General features: G+C 41.0%; 2 protein-coding genes across 4 annotated transcripts in view; one reads left to right on the forward strand and one right to left on the reverse strand.

Moving 5' to 3' along the window:
- CSTF3 (cleavage stimulation factor subunit 3) overlaps nucleotides 1–1,307 on the forward strand; it is a 50,629-nt gene extending 49,322 nt beyond the window's left edge. For both annotated transcript variants that reach the window (XM_080594769.1, XM_080594770.1), the window contains one exon: nucleotides 615–1,307. In XM_080594769.1, the coding sequence (XP_080450895.1) occupies nucleotides 615–817 (203 nt within the window). In that variant the 3' untranslated portion in view covers nucleotides 818–1,307. The remainder of the gene's footprint in view (nucleotides 1–614) is intronic.
- TCP11L1 (t-complex 11 like 1) lies at nucleotides 1,308–19,549 on the reverse strand. Of its 2 annotated transcripts, XM_080594791.1 has the most exons (11): nucleotides 19,423–19,527; nucleotides 17,659–17,840; nucleotides 16,235–16,398; nucleotides 13,092–13,224; nucleotides 10,496–10,616; nucleotides 9,700–9,920; nucleotides 8,513–8,649; nucleotides 7,875–8,071; nucleotides 5,874–6,055; nucleotides 5,047–5,219; nucleotides 1,308–4,846 (listed from the first exon to the last, which is right to left on the reverse strand). In XM_080594791.1, exons 3-11 carry the CDS (start codon nucleotides 16,383–16,385, stop codon nucleotides 4,611–4,613), a joined length of 1,551 nt encoding a protein of 516 aa, XP_080450917.1. In that variant the 5' UTR covers nucleotides 16,386–16,398; nucleotides 17,659–17,840; nucleotides 19,423–19,527; the 3' UTR covers nucleotides 1,308–4,610. The 2 variants fall into 2 exon arrangements, with proteins under 2 accessions (XP_080450917.1, XP_080450916.1); XM_080594790.1 differs by lacking the exon at nucleotides 17,659–17,840 and having other exon boundaries at nucleotides 19,423–19,549.
- Nucleotides 19,550–19,752: the final 203 nt, after the last annotated feature.

Here is a 19,752-nt window from a genome sequence, read left to right on the forward strand (position 1 = left end):
CATACCCCAGGCTTCATGTAAACTATGGGAGATGATTAATATGCTACTCTTAGTTCTTCTGATAGTTGAAGAAGCAGCTGATCTGACAGAAAGCTAGGATTTCCTTTAGAGGGAAAATAAAACACCTATTTAAATTATACATGTTATTTTTGAAGCCTTCTCTGTTTATAAGCAGAAACTGACTTGCTATTCATGCTTACTGATGAAACACAAACTAGGTATACAATTGCTCAAGTAGGCTTTCCTATTTTATTCAGCTTGCAGCTGACCTCAAAAACTTACTTATGTAAATGGAGGTCTCAAGCTGATGCAGCAGCATTTACTTTCTAATTAGCGTTTGCCATAGCTGAGAGTTCTAGACAGTTGGGATTCAATTCTTAGCAGCTCTAAGAGAACGGTGTAGACATGTCTCATGTCTGGAACATGTCTCATGTTCCGGAAATCTCCAAAACGCGTCTACCTTGGTGTCCCTGTTTGCATGCATATTAACTCTTACTCCTTTGTTTCTTTATTCCAAAAACATATCTGAAATTGTACTCAACTTTGCTGAAACAGCTTTCTGTATCAGGGCATGTATTTTCACAAATTAAAGTCATCTTTTTCTCTTTTTAAAGCTGTTGATGAAGCTGTGCGAATAATTACTGGAGGCCTACCTGAAATAACTGTGGAAGGCAACGGACCTGTGGAAAATAATGCTATGCTCAACAAGGGTGTCAAGAGACCAAATGAAGATTCTGACGACGATGAGGAGAAAGGCTCAGTAGTTCCCCCTGTACACGACATTTACAGAGCACGACAACAAAAGAGAATCCGGTGAAACAAGGTTGGAGTTCTACTGTGATAGACAAAGACTTGCATTGAGTTTTTCAGTCTCTTAAAAGTCAAGCATTTAAAAGGGACAGCTGCAAAGAAAAAAATCTTGAAAATGGTTTTGTTACTGTGGTGCCTCTTCTCCTATTTGGCTCTTGATCTGAAAACAGACAGAACAATCTTAGAATGTGCTCTGAACAAAACAAGGTTTTCAAAACCAAAAGTGCAAAATGTCTAAACTGCATTTTGTTCTTCAAGGGTGTTCACATCTACCACTTGAAATCTTGTGGGTTTTCAACAGTTTTATTTTAAAAACTGGATGGCTTATAATTGTGAAGCATTTTTAATTCACATTTTCTGGAAGACAGTTGTTCTCAGTTTGTTCATGTAGTGTCCTGCCTTATTGTTCGTTTTTATTTATGGCAGAATGTATGGAATCTGTTTTGTAGTTGAAAATGGAAAAAACATTCCTTTAAAATAAAAGGATATCGATAACATCATGCCTCATTCTGGTTTTATTCAAACACAATAAATTACTTTTTAAATATTAGTCAGCCACTTCAAGAACAATGTTAATAAGAATTAAAACCATCACAGGAAATTGGTAAGAGCAATACATATTTGAATTAGCTTTTTTTTTTTTCCAATTCCTCTAGAGGATACAGTATATTTTTGCTTTTAATTCCATGACTGTTTAAAGATGACACCATCGTAAGACATACTTGGTACAAATCTAATGCTGATTGTCCAGGCGTACTAGCTAACACAATCTGTTCCTGGATGTATCTGCATTGGTCTTCCACTTACTTAATAATATACAAAGCTAAATGTTAATATATTAGCTACATAGTTTAACTTGTTATTATCAAACAAGCTAACAAAAAACCTTTTGAAGCAGTTTCTATGTATACTTTAGATTTTAACTTGTAACCGCCTATTCAGAACTGCATTCTTGTAAGACCACAAGAACCCCATGAACTACAGGAATTAAGATACTTGTCAGACAAGTTGGAAGACAATTCCACCACCAGCAGTAGAGATGACTGCAGGTCACTGCTGCTATCTACCAGACTGAAAGATGGAAACAACGTACGTATACCCACATATATATTCACATGGAGGTAAGGTCTGGTCTTACCAATCCTAGTATTTATTTTTTGCTTTGTCACTTAATGATATTTGCCTATTTCTTTTAAAGACAATGTGGAGAAACTAATTGTCAACCACTATCATTAAAAAAACAAACAGGGAAAAATCACTAATGGAATTTATACTTGTGGGTATTTATTACAGCCTCTTTAGATCTTTTACTGCTGAAAGGCCTACAAAAGCTTACAAAAATTGAGGTACTCATTCCCAGTGTGTAACCCCAAAGGTGAGAGAGGAGCCAGCTGTAAGTATTGCACTTTTTCTACAGCAATATCCTACTGAAAGGAAATGGGACTTAATGTATCGACCCAGCGAGCAATACACATCCACTAGCAGCAGCACAACCCATGCCTTGATGTCAGAGTAAGCAGGAGCTGGCAGTCATGGACCATGAATTCCAGAACTGGGAGCAGCCATTGCCTAGATTAAGTAAGTACAATTTTATCTATTCATAATTTAGTCCCATTCATTCTGTCATCAGTCACATACTTTTCCAACTATGTTGTTTCACCATGATGTAGTTCCTTCCCACATCCTTCAGACCATCACACACAGCATCTAACTTTTTGTAATACGCTTAGTTCACAGGGGCCTTTAAAAGAACCCTCTAGGCAATGGTAAAGTGTAAAATAACAGAAGCAATTTCTAACTTCAGCAACAGTTTTTTTCTGTTTTTCTTTTTCTTTTTTTTTCCAAACTCTAGAAATAATGTTTTGGGTAGCTTTTTTGTTACCCTGATCACTGAATTAATTTTTTGGAGCTGCAGAGATAGAGACTGTACTTCAAGGTGGAATCTGCACTAATAACAATGTACATTAAGCAGATGCAGCAATCTTGAAGACCTCTGTAGTAACCTTATCTGATTCAAACAAATAAATAGACCACATCAAAAACCTACTCATTTTTGAGTTACCAAAGAAAGATGCAAAGACAGACATCCATTTTACTATTTGAGTAAACTTAGCCAAGGGAAAAAATCACTTGTCTGAGCTGGTGAGCTCTTGCTACAGAGATGTGTTTCTTTTTTTCCCTTTGGGGAAGGCAGATTTGTAATGCATAAGAAAAAAATGGTTTAATAGTTGCACAGGCTAAAACAGAACAAAAGGTCTTCATCCGAACTAAAATTTAGTGCAGCTACATCCATGCTGACATCTATAGCAAAGCTGGAAAGGAAAGCATCAACAATGATTCATAATTAAGTGCTTCCTTCTAGAAGGCCTATTATTTTGGTTGACTAGTTGATTAATAAAACAAACCTGGATGTTAGCAGTAGAAGGGCCATTTATTTATTTTACATATCTATATATGTATTTAAAGAAGAACACACATTCTATTTTGGATACAGTCTAGCATTTAGGACACTTGCTATTATTAATTATGAACTTTGTTTTCATTAATTCATCAAATTTTGATTACTGTAATACAGTGTTATGCCCAATAACTAGAGGAAAACTTCAAAAGGTACTTACCTCCTATCTGAGTTTGAAATTGCAATAAGGCTGTAAGATCACTGAGCTCTTCTGTGAGCAATCATCTATACAACATGTAACTAATTAAATTCAATATCTAAAAATATTTCAAGTCTCAAGAACACCTCTATAAAGTGGAAAAAAAAATATTGAAAATATTCCCTGTATATTCAAACTAACACTAAATAATTCACTTCCCACTGTAAATTTAAATTCATGCACACATCTGAGAGTGCTCTGCACTTCCTGGATAGTTTCAAAAACATGATTGAATATGCAACCATCTCAAGTTGTAGTTTTAAAAAACAAGTAAAATTTTCAGCCTAAATTTTCACACACTTAAAATCCACCTTCTGAAAATGACAAAGATTTACTTTAAAAGTACTATTTCACATAAAAAGGAGTAAACTACTTGCAAAAAAAAGGTAAGAAATGCCACTTTTATCAAAACATTTTAGCTCTGCCTTTCCGAAGACTTTACAAGAGATAAATAACAGCTGCAATCTATAAGATTGCCACCTTTGTAAGTACTGTACAAAGCAGAGGACAGTTACCCAATAACCAGAAAATTTGCTACAAAAATATATCGTGTTTTGTAACATCTGAAGGTAAACAGCAAAAAAATGCTATCAAAAATGCAGAAAAAACTAGTAGTCTAACATACTAACCATAATGTTACAGTAAAGTGCTGTTTGGCTTTGTTTTCTGCCTGTTAAAGTTTCTCCTATCTACAATTTTAGCTTACTTCTTAAGTCTCTAAAGTAAGATCTTTTTAAAGCCAAATTACCTCCGGAGGGAAGGACCACTGTTAGTCTCTGAATGTATTAAAAGAAATTCATGATAAATTAGAGTAAAAAGCCCTAAAATGATCGACTTAAAAACAAAGTTTGGTTCTTAAACTTACCCTACCTAGCACCCACTCAAAAATCTAAAAATTGCAGCCAGAAAACTACCAGGACATTCCCCCTCCCAACATTGCAAACTTACATTAAAAATGCATCTCTCTTTCATCATTTCCTTCGGAACCCTTATCGCAATTCATTGATCTTCCTCATTAGTCATCACTAGTGAGTTAAAAGGAACTGGTGTTTACATGAAAAGCTGTTTTCCTAGACAAATATTGGTGCATTTTTTTAAATAGCTGACAAATTTAATACTGTATTCGTAGCACACAAACTGCGTTTATGATTCTTTTGACTTCCCTACAAGTTGGGATTCTTCCTTAGTCAGTATTTTGGCAAGAACAGCATCATAATAAGGGCTGAAGACCATTTTGTTGTAGTTGACCAGACGGACGTACTTGACAGCAATCTCTTCCAGCTCTCTTTGAATAGGACCTAATCCTCCAGGAATAGCGGGTAATGATTTCTGGTGACTAGATGCAAGATAATTCTCCAGAAACTTTTGAATTCGAGAATCTGGAAAAATTGGACCAAGGGTTTTGGTTTGTTTTTGAAAGAGACAGTCGCTTAGAAAGATTGTCATCTCACGTAAAACACTGAACACAGCAAACAACTCTTTGAAACAAACTAAATGAGAAAGCATGCATGACATGCCACCAACAGTAGAGTAGAGACAATTTGTCACTGGAGAACAGAGTATTTTTGTCAAAACATACCTATTAGCTTACATATGGTGTTATCGGGATTGGCCACTGCTTGGATTTGTCCTTTAAGCACAGTCTCTCTCTCAGCTGTGAATGGTGTAAACCCATGCTGGGAAAGGCAGCTGTTGACTTCAGCGCACACCTTTTCACCAATGGTAGCCAAAGATTCCTTCAGGTTAAAGGAGCTAAAGAATATGAAGGAGAAAGCATTACTCAGCTACTTTATTTATACACTCTTTTCTCACCTTTTGAAAACAAATTATCTAATTATATTTGCCTTATTTTTCAAACTTAATAGAAGAGTAATCCAGATAATGCAAGAACCATAAAGAATATATATAAAATGTATTACCAAAAAAAAAAAAAGACAGAAAACAAGGAGATGGGACAGCATTAAAGATTTCCAGCCTGAACAATCTATGCAAGTAAGAGTTGACTTTGTCTACACAGGCAGCTCAGACTAATGTGAAAAACAACCGTCAACCCACAATGCGTAGAGCAATCTAAACCTGCAAGTAGCTTACTATAGCACAGTCAAATTCTCAAGGGAGCATGGCTGAAACCATGAGCACAGTCAGCTGCTTCCACTTACAGGGCTCTAACCAGGTATTGTAAGTAACACACTTTGAAAAAATGAGCATGTCCGTATCCAAATCAAGAAAAAATGGCTCTCTGTCAGTAAGGTGAATAAAAATCGTCAGCCGGAGCTAATAAAAAGCCCTCATCACTTCTTCTACATATCCTGCTGTCCACAGCCAAAGAGGATTTAACTGATTATTTACTGGGATCATAATGAAACTACACCTGCCTCTGTGCGAGCAGGATTGTTCAGTACTCACGGAAGATGCATTCCTGTCAGCAGCACCTTGACAATGGTTTTGATTTTCTCAGCAAATCCAGGAATATCAACAAGTGCTGAGCCTGCTGCACTGAACGTGACCAAAAGGACAGTCCCAGTCAAGAGGAGTTGTTCCAGTTCCAGCTGTATTTCCTGAAAGCGGCTCTGGTCCATTAGCACTGTCTGCAAAGAATGGGAAATCCAGCACAGAATAAAGTCTGTAAGCTAGCCCGTGAAGTGCCCCTGTGATGACAGCTAGAGATAATTCAGGAAACTGTGAAACCTTAATTCTTTCAAGATATTTACCAAAAACAAACAAACAAACAAGCCCCATTCTATTTACTAGATACTATATGAGGCAGCAATATCAAAACCATGCTAAGAAACCAGAAACCATGCTAAACCAGGCTAAGAAAAACCCAGCACAGAAGTCTCTACAGGAGTATGTCTAGAAGCCAGAATAAGAAATGTATCTTCCCTGAGTTTCCTGCAGAAGGCTTGCCGAACCACTCTTAAACCTCAGATTCCAGAATGCTACACTAAGTTTGCATTAAGCACTGCCTATAAAGTAAACCACTGAAACCAAATCAGTCACTCAGCACTGAAATCAAATCAGTCTCATCTGACATGCTGACTTAGTGACCAGACTCGAATGCTTCTGAGAAAGGCGCAAGAAATTCTCTAATGAACCATTACAAAATGACTTCCTGGGAAAAGGAAAAAAAAAGACTTCTGGGCTAACCAGTTCAAAACAAAGGTAGCTTGACAGGACTATACTAATAACCTGCACTGTGTTGTTACCTTTAATGAATTGTTTTATTCTCTCACTTTCATGACTATTACATTAATTCACGAGAAAAATGAAAGTTTCAGTTTTTAACTGAAATCCTTCAGTTAGTGAGTTCATAGTGCAAACAAGTTTTAATCCCGTCAAACCTGAAAGTGCATGTATTTTAAGAGACACTACTAGTGTTAAGATATAGCACAAGCAAATAAAGATATACTTGGTATAATTCCTGTTGAACAATCTGAGCTTAAACTCTCGAAGTTTTTTCAGTGCATACAGAAAGCTCTCAAATACATTTGAAAGAACATAAAAGATAATAAACTTTTCTGCCTTGTGGTTTCTATAAACATGTTGCAAAAAAGCCCTCCAGATGGATGGACAAGAAGCTGTTTATTTTTTCCCACCGTGACTTTTTTGTCCTTCTGCTCCAAAAAAAAGAACATCTAATCACAGGAAGGATCCCATTCTATTAACATCCATCTTTATTTTCTCTCTGACAATCTGAATTTATAAAGTAGCCCTGGTTCTAAGGGCGGCTGGAAAGATTTTGAACCAAAGATTTAACCTCTCCAGAACAAAGAGAAACAGCTGAGTGATGATAAAGCTGCAAAGAACCACGTTTTATAGCAGTTTCCAAACTCTGATACATATGCTGGACCAGTCCTTTGAGAAGCAGCTACTAAAACCAGTTTCCATACTCTGAGAATAACGGAAACAGCTGCTCATTTACCCAAAAACTCCCTTTTTTTTTTTTTTTTTTTTTTTTTAGGTACTGTATCCCCACAAGATGATGTTATTACAAACTTGATAAAAAGACCATTCATATTTAAAGGGGAGCTGGGGGGTGCAGGCCTAAAGGAAGTACAACCTCAATGCCAGGCAATCCATGAACACTCTGAGTTCTGTCCTACCCCAGGCAACTTCCATGAATAGATAAGCTACCAGAGAGGAGACAAAGGCACAGAGAAGAGCAACACCTGCTCAGCAGGCAAGTATCAGGAACAGAATAGAAACAACTGGCTCCTCTTTTCCAACTAAGTTTCAATATTGAAAAAGAAGCATATATTAGAAGAGCCACAAGAATTCAATCAAGAGATAAATATTTTAGTGTTGCACTTGCAGAAAGGCTACAAATTAAAACAGTTTCTGTTATATCCCGTGAATGGAAAAGTAGTAGAACAAACACAGAAATCAATTTTCCTATTAAACACCTACTTCTGGGAAAGGCCTGTTTACGTGATCCCACTTTAGTAGCTTCAGATATGCTTGATTTTGTACAGCAGTGGAGCACAATGCAGAAGCTTCACCAGCAGCACCATCACCACTGCCGTGGGGAGGTAACTTGTTGCTTCTCAGCTTCGCAAGATCATCTGCTGCTTCTTGCAACCAGTTCGTGACAAGGTCTAAAGAATCTGAGAGAGAGAAAAAAAAAGTCTTGTTAAAAAATCATTTTCAAAGTTATTTTTTCCCACCTCTAATTTCCAAATAATCCCATTAATTACTATTCCTAATATCCATGATACCGTTTATTGACATGCATTTTATTTATTGTTTTTGATGTTTTGCTTAATGCAATATAAAAACCACACAGCTACAGAAATTAGAGGTGAGATGAGCTTAGCTAATGGTTACCTACATCATATTGAAATGAAACTAAACTCCAGTGTACTAAGTGCAGAACTGTTGTTCCAGTAGATTTTTTTCAAACCACAGTTTTGGGGCACAAGCTGTCATTTTCTGTATGAATTATATAGAACTTACAATAAAATCCAATTTATTTTCATTATCTACAAGCAAAGACACACAGTTTACCAAGAGGTCAGAGGGGAAGAAAGAAAGGAACAAAGTCATACTTGGCTGTTTCTCAAGAAACTCCTGAAACTTCTTTCTTTCATATTCAGCAGACTGCTGCATTAATTTTGGCCTAATACTACTGACAGCGAAGTTTGCCATATCCATTTTCATTAGGTCTAATACAGAGAAAATTGCTCTAAACAAACAAACAGAAAAAGTTATTCAAGGTTTCAGATGTTTAAGAAGTTATATTTACAAGATGTATTGCAGATTGTCTAATGAAAGAGCAAAAACATGCACGGGAAACATTAACGGGGTGCTTACTTTTAGAGTGTTAGGCAGAGAGAAAGCTTGAGCAAGTATGCACATATATGCATGTCTATCTTCCAAGTATGAACTAAAACTTGCTCTCCTGTAAAAAAAGTCTCTGTAGAATTAAATTTACTAGCTCCAAAGGTTATACTCCCCATTTTGCAATATCGTCTGTTGAAGACACAAAATGACATCTGGGTTTCCAAGCTTGCATACCATCTGTTGGCAGCCCACACAGCCAACCTCAGTGGGAAGGAAATAATTAAAACCAAGATAAAAACCAAAACAAACAAAAAATACCTTAATTTCAAAGCAACCCAATGCCTGCTGGCAGTATTTCTGCCACATCAATCCTTCACTCTTGGAAGGTTATCAAATTAGAAAACAGCGTTAATAAAATTTCCTCTAACTGTTGAGACCTTGGGCCGATCAACTGAGAACACAGTGACAAAGCAGAAACTTCTCTGCTCCCAGATGCAGTACGTACACTCCTGTTAGAACTAACAGCATATTATATTGCAGGGAGAGAGGGCTCTAACAGGTGGTACAGGAAGAACTAGCTGAAGAACAGTAACACATTTTTCTTACGACCCCAACTGCTTTTCACCCCTCCCTTCTGCTGTTGATATTAAATCCTGATATAAACTGATCATTCACCTGCTATCTGAAAGTTTATACATATTTATTTGGCTTTTAAGAAAATGTCCTTTGGTAATAAGCAGGAGCCAAATAGAATTCACCAGAAAATACAGGGTCCTTGTTAAAGACTTCTGGGCCATCTCTCCCCTTCACAACCACTATAATTCCTTCCCTGTAACTCTTTCTTTTCTAGGAAGAATTGCAGGTCGTCCTGCTGGAATTCCACACACCAATCACACACCTCTAAAATTATTTAAATGGCTCTCAATATGACGAATAAATACCATTTTGGTACCTGAACAGAGGAACTATTTCATGAATATCTTTCAGTTTCTTTATTTCTTCATCTCGAGCTGGAGCACAGAGAGTCCCCATCATTCCAATAACAAATTCTACCAACTTAGAAATGTCCAGGGCCCCATTTTCTGCCTCCTGTTTTATCAAATCCAAATCAAGAACTTCTGTAATCTGATTTCTTAGTCTTGTATGGCCAGGCAACAAGAAAGACAGGAGATTCTGAAACAGAAAGTTTTAACTGTGCGTTAAGAGTTCTACCACATCAAACACTACAAGGATCATAGCAGTTATTGAACCACTTTTTATTTAAACTAATTGCCATTTGAAAGTGGAATCTCTTTTTTTAAAAAAAAAAAAAAAAAAGACCACAGAGTCATTTGTCAACTCCACATTCAAATGTTTCACCTCATTCTTTATGATACTGAAGTTACAAAGTAGTAAACGCTTTGTAGTACAGATCATACTTCGCACTGTTGTGCTAGACTTTTGTCAACCCAACGCTGGGGCACCTCAGTGATTTCATAACTAATGCCACTGTCATAACATAGAGGAAGCTTGGAATTATGAAACTAGCATTATTACCTACCTCTTATTCATCTTACATTGTTTCGTATTTGTTTGTACATTCAAGTTGCTCCTCGGGTTGTACAACTCACTTGAGTTCATAGAAAATTATACAATAATGAAAAAGATCAAGAGCCTCCTTTACAAACAAACTTCAACCTCCTTTTGCCCATTCATATCAACACAGCTACACAAATGCAATAATTTACTTTGGTAACGTATCATCTTACCTCTTTAATTTCTCCCAATAGTTTAATTGCATGGTCATATGTTGGTGGATCCTCCTTTAGCTGAGCTTCCAGACAATCCCAGAAAGCTTTATGCACAATATCTCTTACTTTTTTTTCCAAGCTGTAGATAAATATGACCAGTTAAAAAAAGACCAATACTTGTCTCTGCACCACCTTATGCAAATACTTGCAGCTCCTGAAGAAAAGCATACAATAATATGAACATAATGTAATAATGAGTATGGGAGAATTGACAGAAGAAATCTCTCATTTTAAGTTACTCAGGCAAGAAAAAACTAAACACAGGATTTGGAATGGCTCATGCCCTAATACATGGTGACACACAAGCAAAGAAGGCTACCAATTACAATCCTTGAAAGTAGCTGTCCAGTGCTACCTCTGAAGCGTACCATTAGCATAAAAAAATGATAAAAATTATACCTCATCTTCAAAAGAACAGTATTGACATTCCTCTGAAAAGCCTCACTAAGTAAATGCAATTCTAAGTCAAATTCATTAAGTAAACGTAACAGAAATGAAGCAACTTCCCTGACATGAAAGCTTCTGCATTTCAACACAAATACTGTGATTATGCTGAGCTAAAGTCCCGGTTCAGTTTGTATAAACAATAAATGAATTCCACTGCTTCAGACGCAATGGATAATTCAAAATACTGAAAGCTACTCCTCCTCAGCAGGCAGCCTCCTGTTTACACCAGATTTAAATTCAGCACTGAAGTAAAATGCGCGCACATGCATGCACACAAACAATGCCCATACCAAACGCCACAGATTCACAGGACATTCACTCTGTGTGCAGCGGAGTTCAGGCAGTGCCCAGAGGTACTTATGCTCTGTGGTCCTCTGAAAGCAGCCAGTAACACGTTTTACTCTAAGTGCATGGAACTGCAACTACAATCCCAGCTGCTTTTTCCTCAAAGCACTTATCTATATGTACATTTAAGCTGTGGGAGCCTCCGAGCTATACACAAACATAAAAACGCATTTAATCCATGGAAGATTTCAGTGTCTCTCTTCAAAAAAATCTGAAGGGCTGCTCTTTCTTTTCTAGGTGGTAAATAACTGCCACCAAAACCTTCACTAAAGCCAAATACAGGGATCTTGTACTGGGAGCAGCCCTGGTCTGTCACAAAGCCCAGGCACTCTGGATAAGACGATCTCTGCAATACATCTGCTTCTGTGAGCAGGTGCAGAGGTGTAAATCAGCCACTCTGGTGAACAACTACAGCTGTTTAGAATCAGTGGGCAAAAGCATCCAAATTACCAAAGTACAGGATTGTTCCTTTTATTATTATTATTATTATTATTAAGGGGGTGGAGAGAAGAAGAAAGGGTGGAAAAACTTGCTAAAATCCTTCTTCTCTGAAAAATGCTGAGATCAATTTCATGACACTAAGGCATACCAGAAAAGTTATCCACTATCAGAGCACATTTTCAAGTGAGCAATCCATAAGAACCAACAAGGAGCAAAAGCAGACACCTAACTGAAAAGCACTGTTTTAGTTGTGGGATTTTATATGAAGAATTTTTTGTCAGCCATCAACTGCAAGCAGAAAACACCTGATGGACGTTCCCCCAGGATGGATCTTCTATGCTGGGACACAGAAGATAACACAGAATGGGGAGCTTTGCATGCCTTAGGCATACTTTCCCAACACTTGCTTCAGAGACAGAATTTGCACAGGATAGAGAGGTCCCAGGTTTTGGGACCACACACGAATTAATTGCACACAACCTGCAAGTAACGCGACAAATGAGATGAGGACTGGACAAAAGTGCCTGGGTTTGTCTAGCAGACAGGCAGACACTGAGAGGCAGTGCTGGGAAGACAGATCAAATCATTGCTTGAGCTCTAAACTCTGAGGGTCTCTCAAAAGCACAGTAGCTACGACACCTACAGACAACACTCTGGTTCCAGTGTGGACCAAGTCCCTTCCATGAAATACACACTCGCTTTCACAAATTAACCCAAGAAAAGCATTGCCTGTCACATCTCTCTACATAAGAAAAAAAAGGAACAGCAGATGAAGCATCTATCAAATCAGTAGGACTGTGTTAGCTACACTGGCCAGTACGTGACCAGACATCAAGGCCTTTTGTGTTTGCTCTCTCCCCTGTCTTAGCTGGGGAGCTCCTCCCCTCCCCCCAAAATGGAGAAACAGACATTAGATTCAAAAAAAAGCAAAAATGATCTGAGTTTTGTCTTATTCCTGCCTGTGGAGGCAGTGAAAGCTTAAGAGTTGCTAAGAGCTCTACCTGCACGTGCAGCTAGACATGGATATTCAAAAGATTGCAGTCTCAGGCTCCTGGGACAAGGGGACATAGGCAGAACCCATACCATAGTGGGATTCACACCACATACACCCAAACAATTACCCCAGAAGGTTCACCTTTCACATGTACACATTTCTGGGGAAGCAGAACTGCATGCTCAACTTCTTAACGCTTTTTTTAGGCTTCTCCTACCAGACACTGCCCAGCAAGACTAACTGGAGCCTTTACCTGCTCCACTCAAACTGTTCCGCAGTTCTACAGATGAGGATTTTGTTTGTGTGTCTGTTTGGTACCAATCTCACCTGTGCTCTGGTAATTCAGCTGGTTTGATCTGGAAGTCTCCATTAACAACAATTTCATGTGCTAGTGCCATGTTGGTTACTCCCTTGGCTGTTTCCATTAGCTCTTCCACCGACACAGGCCGAGGAGGGCTAGCTGCAACATAAATTAAACTGTTAGACAGTTATCTAGAAAAATCTGTGGAAAAGCGTCTGCTAATACTTTTGGACCCTTTCCACCTTCTTGACAGTACAGCAGGCCAAAAGACAGTATCACTGAAAGCTCTTCTCTTCTCCTTCCCCTCCTCTTCCCAGCTGGCAGACGACACAGGTTTGGAGCACTTCAGGAAACCAAGGAGCAAACCCCACTTGATATTCTGGGCTTGTTATGTCAATTGCTTCTAAGTTACATCAAGCTCTTTATTAAAAAAGAGGAAAAAAGGCCAACCTCAAAAAATTACTTTTTTAGAATTGCTTAACTGCATCTTTCTCCATACTACACAAAGAAATCATAAAAATACCAGCACCTTCACTGCAGCATTCCCCCAGTTACTGCGCAGATATCGCCACTGCAATTTTTTATTTTTCAAGGAAGTGACTTTATCTCTAAGGCAGTCGGCAAACAGACCACCACTGACATTAAGCAATAACATACTGGTCAGCTAATTATACTCACTGCTTTCAGTGCAACTGGCGCTTCTCCAAACTCTTCCCCCGCCCCGCACCCCCCCAGGCTGTCATCCAAGTGACAAAGGATGTCAAGGCCTAGCCCCGGCACTGATGCCTAAGACTTCTTCCTTTGTCAGGCGTTTGGGACTGACAAGCAGCTTCAAGCTGGGCCTTGGAGCAGACAAGTGACTAGGAGAAAGCATAACACCTGAAAGAAAACAGGCCAGTTTTCATCAGGCGGAAGACAAAGGCAGTGACTGACTGACTCCAGACGTCTGTTAGGTAGAAGAGGGGCAGTGACAGTTTCAAAAAACTTCATTTGCTTCCTGCATGCACTGGGAATTACCGCTCCTAATTGTTCTGGACTACTTGACATCCTCCTCCTGGGTTGCTGCTGCCACTGCTGTAGTGCAGGAAGTGTCTCAGCCCTAAGAACAAGACAACATAAAGGCAGAGAAGGTGCCGAGGGCGTAGGCCATGCTGGTTAGAGGAGCAACCCTGTCCCCACTGAAGCCAACTGAAACTGGTTGCCACTGATTCTTTGTGGTAAAGCTTCCTCCTAGCTGTGCTATCATCAGTGCATGCAAGTGCCCTGCAATGCCTTGCCCAAAGTTAGGAGGAGCTTTCCCCTGGGCCAGGTATGTGAGAAGGGGGAAAAAGGCTAAATCATGAGCGTCCTCAGGTGGAGCAGACAAAGAGGGCAACGTTCACCTCAGCTCCTCCAGATAACACGTAGCTGCACAGAAAGAGGGAAACAACACAACAGAATTGCCATACTGGATCGTGTCCTCTCTCTGTAGTTCATTCACTTCAACGATAGCCTGGGCATAGAAGCAATGTGTTAATTCGCCACATTTAAGAAACCAGACAGGGATCTTCATAGGCTGGGTTCACTGAGATGTTTTGGAAAAACTAGCATGACTACCTCATTTCATAATCCAGTTTGACTGGACTTAAATTAGCAACACAGAAAAGGCCCTTTAAAAGTAACTGTCCTTCACTTGTCTGCCTCTCAAAGCTGTTCCAAGTATATACAGTATAATTCCAAGAATATATGCAGTGTGCTAATTTTTCATTAACATCTCACTCTTTTCATGCAGCACTCTTCAACCCTGACTTCCTTCTGCTTGGAGCTTAATCTTGCATAGTGACTCTGGGAACACAGCAAGAATTGATGCCCTGAGAAGCAGCAGCACAACGAGGTTCACAGCTGAATGAGAGTGCTCTTGTCCAACTGCCAAATGACCTCACCCTAGCAGGAGACGCACTAAAAGCTAAGAGACTCTTTCATTTACCAAAGAATGCTCTTAAATCATGTTACTTCATTCTCATATTATATCTGCCCCCTTCCGAGAGGGGAGGGCTTGAGACTGATGACTCGTTTGTGGTACAGTGCAGAGCAAGACTGTGCAATGAATTTTACTTTCATGTGTCCACAGCCTCTCTCCCTTATATGCACTGAATTTCCTATCGGGCAACCAAGAAGATGTAAGAGTATGAATTCCATACAGTACATCTCCTCGTGTAACATGATGCTAAGAGAACATTAAACCTCGAGTAATAATGAACACTATTAAAAAATAAAAATAATAATGCAACCAATAAAATGTTACTTCCTGAGACTCTCCCTACAGAAATATGCCACTAGTTATCTGAGCATTCTGTCCCTTTGATCTGAATCCCTGGGATCACAAGCCTTTCCCTTTGTTTTATCTACAGATTTGCCAGAAATAATTAGAGATATTGCACCCAGATCCTGATGTTAAAAGCAAAATGACAGAACAAACATGACCTAGGAATAAACTTACGGTATGACAGTCCTTAACAGTAGAAGTGGTATTAGGATTGAAAATATAAACTTTCCATCTCTGTTTGCTTGGGGAGGAGGGGAAGAAAACGACAGGACATTATTTTGTTAATAACAGCCTTCCCTGCCCTGCAGCGAAAACAGAGGCTGCAACAATCCAGAAGGTTCAGCTGATAATGCAAACAGCAGTGTCAGTTTAGCTACAATGTACTGGAGTATCACAGAATCGTCTAGGTTGGAAGAGACCTCCAAGATCACCCAGTCCAACCCCTGACCTAACACTAACAAGTCCTCCACTAAACCATATCACTAAGGGCTACATCTAAACGTCTCTTAAAGACCTCCAGGGATGGTGACTCAACTGCTTCCCTGGGCAGCCCATTCCAGTGCCTAACAACCCTTTCAGTAAAGAAGTTCTTCCTAATGAGTAGTGCTTATCCTTTCTGTGAACGCAGACACACAAAAGTATCTAAGACATACGTGGCTCTGAACAACGTGGTTATGGTGAACAATTAAATGCTAAAACAAAATGGGGAAAAAGGTGTAATGAATAGCGTCAAAGCAAGTGATCAGGAGTTGTACAATATTTAATAACTAAGCAGTCAAACTTACACAAAATACTATAAAAAATCATGATTGTTTCCGCTGGAAAATTATAGAAATGTATATTTTTTGAAGCAGTTTTGCTTACACTTTGGTGTATCATCTCTGTATGAACCTGGAGCACTCTGTCGTATTCTTTTTCTGATAGACTGATCCGGGTTGTCCAAGCTCTCCTGACCATCCTCCAAACCACTCAACTTTTCTTCGCTTGAATGCGGCTTGTCAGGATTCTGAGACATTTTCAGTTGTTTCCTTATAGAAAAAGAAAAAAAAAGATGAAAAAGGGAATGAACAAGCGTTTTCTGACATGGCTGAGTGGGAAAACATCACCACGAGTTCTCTTGATTAAGAAAAAAATAAGAATAAAAGAAATCTTATGAGGAATTATATGATGTCATTCCCATAATGGCAGGGGACCTGGACTCAGTGACTCACTTCCCATCTTACACAAAAAGGGATGCTTTCAACACAGCTACCATTTACTTGATCTGTATTCCTAGTAAGTTCTCAAAAATCTGAAACTGTTCCCTTGCTTCACTGCATGCAGATGAGAAAGAAAAATATATTCACTTTTCTTCATTAGCACTGCTTATGAAAGAGCAGTGAAAAACACTTTCTGAACAGTATTACAGACATGTTGTACAAAAAGATGACGCCAAGTGAGGTATTTCCCCACTATATAGCCATAATAAAGCATTGTGAACACAACATCCTCCTCAACTGGGATCTGTCTCAGCTTATCAGAACTTAAAAGTCTCCACTCCAAGACACCCTAATTAATTAAGAAGCAGGAAAGGGACCGGAGATAAATTAATATGAAGTTCTTCTCCCCTAATTTAATTCCATGTAAGAGTCATGATTTATGCATGGTGATGATGTCAGGAAGATTAAAAGAAAAAGAAAAAAAAAAGAAGACAGTAAATAACATAGTAATAGTAATTAATATAAAGGCATATTGAATGTTAAATAATGTTTATATTACATCACAAATACTTCCAATATACCCAATGATACATAGAAAAAATGACCACTGGAAAAGCACGTCTCACCATTCGCTACCTTCACTTATTTTATAATTCAGATTTCCCTCTGAAGAATATAATTTGCATGTCTTACTATGGAAAGCTCTGTATCATACAGGAAGCTACCGTTCAGACTTCAATTTTAGGAAAATCTGTTAGCACAATATCCCTCTCTAAATCAATCCTATAACCAGGATGTTCTCTGAAGCAGAAAATCAGGAAGAGTCTTCCAAAAAAAGGAAGCTCCTGGAAAAACACCAGCTTCCTTTTTCACCTACTTTCCCAGCAGCCACTGCTTTCCAAATTTGAAAGAAGCTCTCAGCAAGATGCAGCCTCCAAAGGCACCTCGCAGCTATGAGAAAAAAATACTTACAGCATCAAGAACTACACGGAAGAGGATAAACAGCCTAAAGATAAGCAAGCAACAATGCAGAAATATGAAACGCACCACGGAGATTCTTTTCTCTGTACAACAGCTGTAATAACTAACCTTACTCCATCAGCGCTTAAATTGACTGCACCAACGTGATTCTACAAGACAGCCAGAAGACTCGGGGCATATAAGAAATGATTATTTCTTCTACAGCAATGACTCAGGATCATCATCTTGTTAGACGCAAAAGATACACAACAACACACAGCACTTGTCCATAGCACTGTACGATTTTAATTCTGGACAAGAAAACAGAGCACAGAAAGCATGGGATAAACCTACACAGGAAAACCAAGACGTCAGCACGGGTCCTGTTGGACCCATATACACCCTCTAGCTTGCAGAGGTGGGGACCCCCCCACCTCCAGCTTGAAGAGAGTCACTGATGTCCCAGCTCCAAACTCTTGACCATCTCCGCACCCCCACACCCCGACAAGCCCAGCCAGCACCGGAAAGCAGCAGCCTGCGCAGCGCTGCAGTGACACTGCCACCCGGTCTGCCAGCGCAGAGACAGCCTGCGGCCGGCTGTAACGCGCGGCACCCAAACCAGCACGCAGGCACGGAGCCGGTGGGAAGCCACCGGTGGGCAAAAGGTCTGTTACTGCGAACACGCCAGCTGCAAGAGGATGAGATCTGATAATAAAGAAGCAGTCAAAAGAGAAAAGGATAGCAACAGCTGAAATAGAAAAACGTAAGGCCAGGTTAAACAGAGGAGGGGAACACATTGTCTAATCCAGCTAGAACAAAAGCGTTTCCACATTCATTCAACCAGCCTAGATTGCTCTTCCTACCCATTCTCTGCCACAAAGTATCCTCCTGAAATGGCAACACGAAGCACGATGACTCAACTAAGACCTACTTAGCTCTTCAACGCACGTGACACTTCGCAGTGCCTTGCAATCTCTCACCGTGTTTTACCCTTGCCACCCTTCAAAAGTACAGAAACGGTGCAACACAGCTTGCCTACGGAGGGCACACAGGTGGGAGTGACGTGAGCTGCTCGAGGACCACAGAAGGTGAACGACACGGCCAAGGCAACCATCAGCCTCACCGTTCCCACCCCGCCAGGCCACCATTCCTACCACACAGACTACAGCCCAAGGCATCGCTTTCCAGTCCCACAAACAAGTTTTTATGTAAACACCGTTTGTTAAAAACAAACCTTATTTCAGATATGGAAAGTGGTTACAAGAACTCCCAGGCCATTTGGCCAAACGACAGCTGTGAAGATGAGGTAAACGGGCACACTTGTTGGCTTTGTTGTTTTGTTTGCACAGCCTACTCTTTTCTGCTGGATTACCACTATTGTTTCCAGAACGCATCTAGAACAAACCCTCTTGCCACTGGGTAAATAAGCTTGACAATACCTCTTCTAAAAGCACGACCGTCAGCTTTAATTTCACAGAAGCAGTTCTCTGAACGGAACAGAGCCTACCCCCGGCCAGTTTCCTCCAATACAGTTTTAACAGGATCAGAAGCGCATATGAGAAAGCCCCCCAGCACAGCAGACCCTAACCAGGGCATTTCCCACCGGCTCCTCTCACCCCGATCCCCCCCACCCGACGCACAGCACCACAGCACCGGCTCCGCGGGGCTCCCGGGGGCCGCAGCCCGGCTCCCCCGGCCCTCTCCCCTCCCGCCGCCGGCAGCTGGGCTCTGCCGCCCGCCCCTCGCCTCCCCGCGGTCAGGCGGCTCCGTGCGAGGCCCCGGCGCTGCCAGCAGGCTGCCAGCAGGCCCAGGCGCGGTGCCGCCTCCCCCCCCGCTGCCGGGCTGCCCTTTCCCCGCGGCCCCCGGCGCTTTCCCCGCGGGGCCCCGCCTTACCGCCGCCGCCCGGAGCAGGAGCGGGCCCGGGGCAGCGCCGCCCGCCGCGGCCTCCGCCACCGCCGCGCCGGCTGCAGCGGGGCGGGCGCCCAGAGCGGCCGCAGGGGCGGGCCGGGAGCCGCCGGGAGCCGCCGGGGCCCGCCCCGCGCCGGGCGCCGGGGAGGAGCCGGGCCGGGCCCGGCCCCGCCGCCGCCGGGCCTGGGGCCTCCGCGCACGGCCGCGCTCCAGCCCGGGGGCTCGGCGGGATGCCCCCGGCTCACGGCGCCGTGCGGGGCCCGCAGAGCCCCGCGAGGGAAAGCTCGGCCTCGCGGCGGCCAAGGCAACCCCCGC

Source organism: Anser brachyrhynchus (genome assembly GCF_964034855.1).
Source record: "Anser brachyrhynchus genome assembly, chromosome: 5".
NCBI lineage: Eukaryota > Metazoa > Chordata > Aves > Anseriformes > Anatidae > Anser > Anser brachyrhynchus.

What these genes read in the sequence shown, in the direction of transcription:
- TCP11L1 (XM_080594790.1), bottom strand. Translation starts at nt 16,385, where the DNA reads ATGTCTCAGAATCCTGACAAGCCGCATTCAAGCGAAGAAAAGTTGAGT. An exon ending in GCTGAATTACCAGAGCACAG is followed by an intron (nt 10,617 to 13,091) that starts GTGAGATTGGTA and finishes ATTTATCTACAG; the next exon opens with CTTGGAAAAAAAAGTAAGAG. An exon ending in TAAACAGGCCTTTCCCAGAA is followed by an intron (nt 6,056 to 7,874) that starts GTAGGTGTTTAA and finishes CATTCTTTGCAG; the next exon opens with ACAGTGCTAATGGACCAGAG.